The sequence below is a fragment of the Globicephala melas genome, chromosome 20 (genome assembly GCF_963455315.2).
Source record: "Globicephala melas chromosome 20, mGloMel1.2, whole genome shotgun sequence".
Taxonomy (NCBI): Eukaryota; Metazoa; Chordata; class Mammalia; order Artiodactyla; family Delphinidae; genus Globicephala; species Globicephala melas.
In genome coordinates this window covers 40,843,501-40,853,987 of record NC_083333.1, presented here as the reverse complement: position 1 = coordinate 40,853,987, position 10,487 = coordinate 40,843,501, and the positions used below count along the sequence as shown (strand labels likewise).

At 60.1% G+C, this 10,487-nt stretch overlaps 1 protein-coding gene across 1 annotated transcript; it reads right to left on the bottom strand.

Moving 5' to 3' along the window:
* Positions 1 to 727: 727 nt before the first annotated feature.
* Positions 728 to 3,017, bottom strand: LOC115843797 (keratin, type I cytoskeletal 16-like). Its single transcript, XM_070044433.1, is given in 8 exon segments — positions 728 to 952; positions 1,271 to 1,314; positions 1,317 to 1,395; positions 1,721 to 1,882; positions 1,990 to 2,033; positions 2,036 to 2,145; positions 2,288 to 2,370; positions 2,847 to 3,017. Coding segments are annotated over 8 exon segments (918 nt in total).
* Between the last annotated feature and the right edge of the window lie 7,470 nt (positions 3,018 to 10,487).

Here is a 10,487-nt window from a genome sequence, read left to right as displayed (position 1 = left end):
GGTAGAGTGAGGAGCTCAAGCTTGGGAGTCTTGGGTTAAAATACCTAAAAAGATAGAGCCGTATAAAAGAAAGACATGGACTTTGCAGCTGGACAGACCTGAGCCACCGTTGTGCCACTTCGTGTCTGTGTGACATTAAGCACCAAGATGAGCCTGACCACGGCCCCCTCACAGAGTCGCCAGGTGAGTCGGAGGAAAGAGCTGCTGTAGAACGCCTCACGCAGCATCTGTCAACACGAGCGAGCTCCCTCCCATCCTATGTCCCAACTCCCACTCCCCCGAGAGCATGCAGGTCTTCAGGGAAGACCCTACAAGCTCTTCTGAGCCTGGCTTTTTCCTGTATCCCTCAGGCTGTGAGGTCCCAGAAGATTCCTGGGAGGCACCTCCAATTCCCGTCCCATCAGCTCAGGAATGGAGACCACACAGGATTGTTGCATCAACCAGAAAGTCAGCTTTATGAACCCACCACCAGCAGAGAGGGAGGGGAGACAGCTGGGACGAGCAGGGGCTGGACCCAGGCCTTCAGGTGGTGAGGCCGGCGGGTGGGCAAAGGCGGCTCCGGGACTCTCAGGAGCCTTACCTTCGCAGGAAACATAGTTCTGGCCGGATGGGTGCTGGGAGGAGAGGCTGTAGGGGAGAAAAGGTAGAGCGGTTAGGTGTGTTGGGAGCAGCAGGGGTGGGGCTGAAGGGTCTGTGGGGCAGGACGGGGGGGGGGGGGGGTCCCCACTCACTGGGTGTCCTCACCCTCCAGCAGGGGTCGGTAGGTGGCGATCTCCTGCTCCAGCCGCGTCTTCACGTCCAGAAGGATCTGGTACTCGTGCTTCTGCTGTCCCATCTCGCAGCGCAGCTGGGCCAGCTGCTCCTCCACGCTGCAGATGAGCCCCTGGATCTGGGACAGCTGCAGGCAGTAGCGGTTTTTAGTCTCCTCCAGGCTCTTCTCCAGGGATGCTTTCTGTGAATGGGAGAGAGCAAAAGAGAGAGTCAACGGAAGGGGGTCACTGCTGTCCCCCCAGGTCTCTGGGCATGTTTCCTGAGAGGTGCATGGATTTTTGACCCCAGCTGGGCTACTTATTGGCTAGACAACATGGAGAAAACTTATTCCACCGTTTGTTCTGGGCCTTCATTTCTCCATCTATATAATGGGTACAGTGATCCCTCCAACCCACTCCTGGGAAAAGAGAGATGGAACCGTACTGCGGCGATGCTCCACTGCAGGGGGCGGTGCCATTACTGGCGACTTGGAGTCTGGGCTGGGCCTGATCCTTCTTACCCTGCAGAGCTGGGACTGCAGTTTGACTTCCAGGCCCTGGAGCACCTTCGGAGCTCATTCAACTCATTGCGGCTGTCCTGCATCAGCTCGCTGTTAGAGGCCACTTCTTTGTTCAGCTCCTCTTTCTTTTTTTTTTTTTTTTTTGTTTTTTTGCGGTACGCGGGGCCTCTCACCACTGTGGCCTCTCCCGCTGCGGAGCACAGGCTCCGGACGCGCAGGCTCAGCGGCCATGGCTCACGGGCCTAGCCTAGTGCTCCGCGGCATGTGGGGTCTTCCCAGACTGGGGCACGAACCCGTGTCCCCCGCATCGGCAGGCGGACTCTCAACCACTGCGCCACCAGGGAAGCCCCTCAGCTCCTCTTTCTGAGATAGGAAAGAACAGAAGGTGTGGGGCACTCCAGAGGCACCCAGGCTGGGAAGTCCTGCAGCAGGACTGAGGACCCATAACACCTTGCTCAGGAACCAGGCCTCGGCATCTCTGCGGTTCTTGTCTGCTATCTGTTCATACTGGTCGCACATCTCATTCAGGATGTGGCTCAGGTCCACACCGGGGGCAGCATCCACCTCCACACTGACGTCCCCGCTGGTCTGACTCCGCAGGGTAAACATCTCCTAGGAAGAGATGGGGGGAGGTGGTCAGCTCAGCTGCCCCCTTCCCTGGCCCCAGGTGCATCTGCAACCCCACTGGATCAGCCTCCCACTGCCAGCAGCAGCCTTACCTCCTGGTGGTTCTTCTTCAGGTAGGCCAGCTCCTCCTTCAGGCCTTGATCTGCATCTCCAGGTCAGTCCTTACCAGGGTCAGCTCGTCCAGCACCCTGCGCGGGCCATTGATGTCAGCCTCCATGCCCTGGCACAGGGCCAGCTCATGCTCATACCTGGCAAGACAAAGGTCAGGGCCTCAGGGTCCATCATGAAGCTTCTGAGGCTCAAGGCCTGCTGGTCCTCCTGTCTGGACAACCCCACTGCTCACCCCCTGCCCTCTACTCTCTGTCCTCAGCCCACCACAGTGCCACTCACTTGGTCCTAAAGTCATCGGTTGCTAGCCTGGCATCGTCAATCTGCAGAAGGGGCTGTGTATTCTCTATCGTGGCCTCGAATATCTGCAGAGGGGGTGAAGGACACGTCTGGTTAGCCAAGGCCCTGCTGCTCAGGGGTGAATAGCCAAGAGGGGGGAAAGGAGCCTCACCATACTTGGGGTTATCTGGCGCGCAGGTCAGTCTTTACTCTCCCCCAGACAGCCTAGGGTGCCTTCTCCACCCAGTTTAGCATGTGCAGGGGATGCATCCACGTATCCGCCACCCCATCCTGGGCCCCATCTTACTTCGGAGAGAAACTGATCCAAAGAATGCTTGCGGGGAGTAAGAGATTCAGGGTACCAGGTCCAGTTCAGATACCCTGATGCTAAAAAGGGACCCTCTGCCACCACTTCTGAGTAGTCCCTGGCCACTCCTCAAAAGCGGGCCTCAGTCTCCCTGTTTGTAAAATGAAGATGCTAGCAAGCGTTTTTCTAGGGTCCACTGCAGCCATGACCTCTATCAACACTCCACCACCAGAGTCGCACACCTGGCCACACCACCTCGTTCCGCAGGTCCTCGATGGTCTTGAAGTAGGGGCTGTAGTCGCAGGCGGGTCTGGGCCTCTGATTCTGGTACCGGTCTCAGATCTTCACCTCCAGCTCTGTGTCGGCCTCCTCCAGGGTGCGCACCTTCTCCAGGTAGGAGGCCAGGCGGTCATTGAGGTTCTGCATAGTGAGCTTCTCGTTGCCAGAGAGGAGGCCACCATTGCCACCACTGAGGCAGACGCCAAGACCACCACCATATCCTCCAACGAAGATGCTACCCAGGGCCCCACCGAAGCTCCTGCTGCTGCTGAAGCCGCCTCCATAGCCGCCCCCCAGCCCACAGACACCCCCGGAGGAGTAGCGGTAGGAGGACAGGCCCCCGTAGGCGCTGGGGGTCCGGCAGGAGCCTCCCGCCAGGACGGAAGACCCGCAGCTGGAGCCGCCGCTGATACCACAGGAGCCCTGATGGAGCTGGAGGAGGTGAACTGGTACCTGCAGGTGGTCGTGGTGAGAAGAGAGAAGAGAAAGGTGCTCGGGGAGGCTGGGAGGATGCTGAGGGGTCCTCAAACTCCAGGAACGTTTATATGCACGTGAGGAAGGGGGGCCCCTCCCAGCTGCTGACTCCGGGCACCGCTCCGGATTTCATCACTCCAGATCCCATCCAACTCCCCACTCCAGATTATTCAGCCCGGGGTCAACTCACTTCACTGTGTGCCTCTCTGAGTTCCCACCCAGTTTTGGGGGGTGTGGAGCTGAGAGAAAACATACCAACTCAAGTTGGTGGTGACTCACGCTAGGCAACGGGAATCTAGCTGGAGTTAGTTCCTGGAGGCTGAGGGGCCAGCCGTGCCCTGACACAGGCGAACTTGTGGTGACTGCATCCCTGGGCAGTGAGTCAGCCCATGGAAGGACTCCCTGCCCGACGGTGACAGCCTTGGATGAATGGCCTCAGCGATGCTGTCCAGGGGCCGTCTCGGGATGCAGCTGTGGGGACCCTACATGGCTGGCTGTGGACGGGAGACCTGGGTTCATGGTCCTGCTCTGCTCTGCTCCCTGTGTGACCTGTGCCCCCCACCCGCCACCTACCTTCTCTGGGCCTCTGTTTGCCCTCAGTAAAGTGACAAGCCTGAACTGGGCAATCTCAGAGTCCTTTCCAGTTCTAAAAATTCTATGAGTCTTATCCCAGTTTCAGAGGCTGCCTTTGAGCCCCCAGGACCTCCAGAAGTGGTGTGTACCATGAAACAAGCAGATAGAAGGTTGAATCCCTGCTCTGCCCTGTACGAGCTGCATGGCATAGGTAGTCCTTTAGTCTATGAGCCTCTGGACCTCAGTTTTCTCATCTGTAAAAGGGGAGGGCACACCACCAGCCACAAAGGAACATGCATGATGGACCCTGCTGGCCCCTTCCCAATGGCCAGCCCTGACCCCCAGCCTCCCCTTCCTTCCCTTCCAGCCCAGCTACCCCTCACCCACCCCTCCTCGCCCACCTCTATGCTCTGGCGCCCCCCTCCCACATGCCTGCCCTCTCCTCTTCTCTCCCACACTCCCACCCTTTGAGCAGCTCCCCCGCCCAGCACAGTGCTTCACCTAATCACAGGCACCCACCGTAAACTGTGGTGGGAGGGAATCTCCATCCTGCTGCTGGTACTGCCTGTGACCCCGAACCCCGCCACAGGACTCCGAGACCCCACACTGTATCCAGGGCTCAGATCCCAACAGTTTTCTCTGGAGAGTCCACAGCTTCCAGGCTGGGTTTGGCAACTTTGTTCGTTCAGTCGAGGAGACAGGGGAAGGTGGCTCTCTGGTCACCTGCCACGCTCAGGTATTTACACATGCCACACAGTTCTGTGAGGGGCCTTATTCCTGCCACCAGTTCACAGATGAGGAGGCTGGAAGGGTAAGTGGGCTTACCAAGACCCCAGTCAGTGAGGAGCTGGGGCTTGAACCCCCGTCTGTCTGCTCGCCCAGCCCAAGTCCTTTCCACCATCCTGAACCACTCTCTTTTTGCCCCTCCAACATACATCACTGTCTTGAGTCAACCCTGTGAGGTGAGGAGGAGAGAGGGAGAACCAGAGAGAGGGGGATTTGCCCAAAGGCACTGCATTTAAGCTGCAGAGCCGGGACTTGACCCCAGAGATGGGCTGTCTTCAACTCTCCCACAATGCCTGGCAAGCATGTCCATCGTCCTCTGCCTCCCCGAGGTGCCTGGAATGAGCTCTGCCCGTGGTGGGCATGATATCGGCCTGAGGGCTGAAGGCAGGACTGGGGGGTCTGGACCCCAGCAAAGAGGCCTCCTTGGGGTGCCCTGGGGGGTGACCGACAGAGCTGGCCACTGTCCTTGCTCTGCAGCGCCTCTGTGGAGGTGAGAGGAGGCGGAAGAGGGCTTGCCTCAGCCTGGGTCCTGCTGGACGATACCACCTTGAACCTTGGGGCAGGAAATTCTGTCTCAGCATAACCAGGGCTTTGTTTCTGCCACATCACGTCCCTCATCTGGAGGCACAGGGCCCCGAGGGATGAGCAGAGCTGGTACCCAGCCTATGGCTTCAGGGCCAGGCCTGGGAGAGAGAACTTGCTATTCCCTCCCCTAACCCCCAAAATAGGCAAAAGGGACCCTGGAATCTTAGACAAAACCCCCACCATCCCAGGCTTCAGGATGGGCCTGAAGTTCAGGTCCAATCACAGATTCAGGGGAACTTCGGAACTGGAAATGGCCTTCAAGGTCAGCAAAGACCACCAAGCCCCAACCAGAGAGCACAAAAGACTTGTTCCATGTTAAACAGGACAGAAGCAGAGGAGCAGATGGACTTCCCTGGAGGTCCAGTGGTTAAGACTCCGTGCTTCCAATGCAGGGGGTGCAGGTTCAATCCCTGGTTGGGGAATTAAGATTTCACATGTTGCATGGCGCAGCAAAAAAATTAAAAAAAAAAAAAAAGAAGAAGCAGCAGCAGAGGAGCAGAGACTAGACCCAGGTCCAGCACCCTGACCGAAGTCCATACTGACTCTCCCAGTAGTCTCTGGGAGCTCCTTCTTCTCTGCACCACCCCCCAACCCTCCACCTCCCTTCTCACCAGATCACCGCCCCTGCCCCCATTCCTGGAGGAGTCGGGGGTGGGATTACACACAGGCCCAGCCCTGGAGGTCGGGGATCTGCATGGACTGAGAAGCTGCCGGAAGTTGCCAACCAACCCATCAGATCACTCAATCAACACCGCAGACCAAGCACCCACCATGTGTCCAGCATCTGGGGTGTGGCAGGGAGGAGAGAGATGCTGACGTGGTCTCTGACCTTGGAACTTATCATGTGACCCTGGAGAGAAAACTAAGGCCAGAAAGACAGCACAGTGCAGCAGGAAACCTGGGATGCTCGGCCCGCAGGATGCAGCTGGCATTTCCTCCGTGCCCGTGAGGCACACCTGCTCCGAGGTTGCCAAGATCCAGAATCACCAGACCTGGTCTGCACCGAGCACAGACTCCCACCAACCCTCCAGGCAGTGGGTTCCTTCCTCCACCCAGGCCTCCTTCCTCTCTCCTCGGCCCAGCTCCATCCCAGGTATCATCATCACATACCTGAACTGGCCAGGAAATATTATTGGCCAATGCCACACCTCAACTTGCAGCGATTCCCAAATCTGACTGAACACGAGAATCCCCATACAGATTCCCGGGCCCTGCTCTGAACCCCTTCGTCAGCCTTGCCCAGGACAAGCCTGATGGTGGGGAGGTTTTACAAGCTCCCAGGGGATTCTGGTGTCCAGCCAGGCTGGGGACCAAGAGGCAGCTGTGGGAGGGAAGGGAGGGGAAGGAGACTCCAGGGAGCCTGAGGGGAGAGGGGAGGTCGCTGCAAAGTCCCCAGCCACTGATGGCAGCCACAGTTACAGGCTTCAGGGCAGGATGGAGAAAGAAAGGAGCCAGATGAGCCAGGACAGAGCAGGCTGGAGTCGGGCCAGCAGGGACCAGATACTAGGCAAGTCGTTCCTCCCCTCTGAGCCTCAGTTTCCTTCTCTGGGAAATGGGAATGGCAGCACCACTTCGCAGGCACAGAGAGGTGAAATAAATAAAGCAGCTGTCACAGACTGGTGGCTGTCACTGCATTTATCTTCAGGTATTTATAAAGCACCTACTATGTGCCACTGGACACTCAGATGCAAAGAACGAGACAGAGAGGCCCTCAGGGCAGAATGTCTGGAGGAGGTAGAGACATCCCCAACACTGAGTGTTCAGGCCATAATGGGGGGTAGGGGGCCTGCAGGGAGGGGACAGGCTCTCTGGGAGTGAACAAATGGCCCCCAGGCAGGCTCCGGCCCCATGCCTGGTCCCAGGATCGAGGTGAGCCTGTGAGTGCCTTACCCACCTTGGGCGGTCCTCCGCCACAGTGTTGGCTCTCCCCCTTCCAAGGCAGGGCCTCTCGCAGCCCCTCACCATGGTCTGCACAACCAGGGGCCCTCAGGGGAGCCTGTGGCTGGGTTAAGCTGGGTGACAGTCTGGACTCTGCCTGGGGGCTGAACTGTCCTGGCTCTGGTCCCTCTGTTCCCCTCAGCCCCCCAAAGCCTGGGTGGCACAGGAGAACACACTACATAAGGGCTGAGGGAGGATGGGCAGGCATTGCCATTGTGCCCGGCTTACCACTCCTGGACTGGGGTACCTCAGGGTCCCTCCGAACCAGGGCCTGGGTCTCTGGCTTCCCCCGGGCCCAGTGCAGACCCAGGCACAGAGCGGCGCAGTGCCGTGGACAGTGTTACTGCCATGTCATTTGTCCGCAGAAAGCACCGTCAGGTCACCCTTCCAGAGTGTGGGCGAGGCGGAGGAAGAGTCACAGGGGCTGACTACCCGTGGCCGGCCCGAGCCTGGGCATCAGGTGTGCGTGTCCATCGTACGAGTGTGGGTGAGACGGCACCCAGGGGAGGCACAGACCGGCTCACTGAAACATCTTGTGCAGCAGGTGGGTGGGTGTGGATGAATGTGAGTCCCTTGGAGAGTCCCACAGCTGGGTCCCCCAGTCCAGCCGCAGGCACATGCCCCAGCAGCCTGGGTCAGCGTGGTGTGTCTGGACAAAGCCGTACCATCCCCAAGGGGACCACAGGCCTCCACCCCCAGGCACTCCTCCCTGCGGCCCCCACCTGCCCAGGCCTGGGCTGAGCACTCCTGGAAAGGGCGGGGCTTTCCCTCTCTGGGCCCAGCACTCTGCCCTGTGGACCTCCAGCCCCGGCACCGCAGCCACTGCTCTCCTGGTGCAGCTCCCAGGACATCCGGCTGCTCCCCCATTGTGGCCTCCTGACCACCCACCCACTTGCTTTGTGTGCAGGGGCTTCTTCCCCCGCAGAAGGGTGAAGTCCGGGGCTGCCTCTCCCAGCCCCACACTCTGACCCCTCCTCACTCACCCCATCAGTAAAAGTGCACCCCCAGAGTCTGCGGGGAGAGAGGGCCCTGCCTAAGAGCCTGGGGTTGGGCAGGGGGTGGGGCTGTGGCCGCTTTCCCAGCGTAGCTGCCTCCCCTCCCACGCCCTGCTCCACCCCTGACATGCCAGGCTCCATACAGGGGCTGAGTCACTGCTCCCCGGAGCCTCAGGGTCCCCATCCACATAATGGGCACCTCTTCCTGGACCCTCCCCTCTTCCTGGGACTGTCGTTCAGGGAAATGAGATCACCCCCAGACGGGCCATCCTCAGCCCAGGGCTGGTTCTCCCGGTTGTGGCTGGATGTACGGTGGGGGCCTGGTGGGTACGGTGCCTCCCTCCCTCCTGCCCTCCATCCCCACCCTGATTGCTTCCCAGGCAGCTGAGAGATGCCAGCTGCTGCAGGAGCAGAGCCCACGCTCCCAGCCTCCTTTGATTCCGGCATTTGCCTCTGCAGACACGGGCCCTGGACTGCTGCCTGTCGTCCCTGCCATGGAAAGGAATTCACTGTCTTCCCTTTCCCTGGGATCGGGGCCGGAAGGGCCGTTAGCTGCGGCTCGTCTCACTCCTCCTTTACTGTGGCTTCTGAGATCCAGAGAGGGCCTGTGACCTGCCCAAAGTCCTCACACCCCGCTGGCCACGTCATAGACAGTGCTCATGCCCCTGCCCCACCTGCTTCTCCCGGGCCTCCGCTGGTCCCAAGCCTCCACCACGCTGGGCCTCTGGGGGCTCTGGCTGCTTCTGTCCCCTCCCTGCCCCGGCCGCGCCCTCAGTCTCCAGGCACTGGGCGAGAGCACGTGTTTGGAGGGGGCCTGTCAGTGAACCCGGGTGAGGGCATCCCTCCTCCCGTTAACACCTTCCACCCACCCCCACTTCTTGAAGAAAACCAGGAAATCAGACCCGCCTGGCCCAGTGGTTTCCAGATTTACTCAAAGAAAGACTTCCGGGGCTCCTCTCCTGCTGGCTCAGCGCCTGGCCGTGGAGTGACGGGGGCCAGGCTGGAGGGTGTTGGAGCGGCTGGGGCAGGACGGCCCCTCCCCCTTCCCCAGGAGGCAGCTTCCCACCTCCCTGACCTCCAACCTGCTGGAACCAAGAGGGGACGAACTGCCAGGGAGGGCAGTGCTGCCCCCCGGCACGACCTCCCCTGAACGCCCCATCCTGAGCTCACCATTTGAAGACATATCCCTGGGAGAGGCCCCACCCTCTCTCCCCCACACCTGGGAGAGGCCCCACCCTCTCTCCCACACCTGCCTTCTCTGGAAGCACAGGTCTCAGCTCACATTCCTGGGGTTGAGGCCATGGGAGCATCCGGACCCACAAACCCCTCCTAGGGGTTTCCCGAGACTCACACAGGAGCCTGGGCCCTAATCACCCAACCTGCCTCCCCGCCTTCCGTCCTCCATCCCCCCCTTCAGGAGGATCCTGATTTCTGCCCTGGCCTGCCTCCCTGCCCCCTCCCCACCTTGTCCCCTCTTAGAGGAGGACACAGCCCACAGGACTGTGCGGGGCAACCGAGCGGATGCTTTAGCCCTGCGTCTCTGGTTCCTGAGACCTTCTTGTCCATTTATGGATGAGAAAATGAGGCTCAGTGAGGGGAAGGCACTGCCCAAGGTCATGGACCCAATTACAGGCCAAGAAGAGGACACCTAAGACACCCGCCCCTGACACGCTGACCTCAACCTGGGTCTGGCACTGCCTGGACCACCCTCCCAGGGATCACCAGCCCTTGGGAGATAAAAAGCAACCCCCACCCCTCGAGTTCTGCCCAGACCTAGTCTTCACCCTGCTCTAAGATGACCCCTGACCTCCAAGTCAACAACAGTGGGTGTCCACGGACTCCTCCCCCTGCCCCCATTCGCCCCCCCCCCACCGGTTCCCCCCTTCCGCGCTAGGGCCACGTCAGTGGCCACAACCAGAGAGCATTCCATGTCTCAGTCAACGAGATTTATTGGTCAGGGAGGGGGGATGGGAAAGGGACTGAAGCTGGGTGCTGGGGCTGCGGAGCCAATGGGAGGCCCCAGAGGGGCTGGCAGGGGGAGCAGAGTCCTCAGATGTTGGACTGTTGGACCTGCTCGCGGGAGGAGATGACCCTGCCATCCTGGACTTCTTCCACAATGGTGCGCACCTGGCGGGTGGTCACAGCTGCAGGAGACAGACACTCAGGGTGGGCGGGGCTCAAGAGGTCCTGGCCTAGCCCCCAGCCCCCTGAGTGGAGCCGGCTTTCTCCCCCATGGCCACTTGGTGTCCACGCCTCTGCTGGCCCC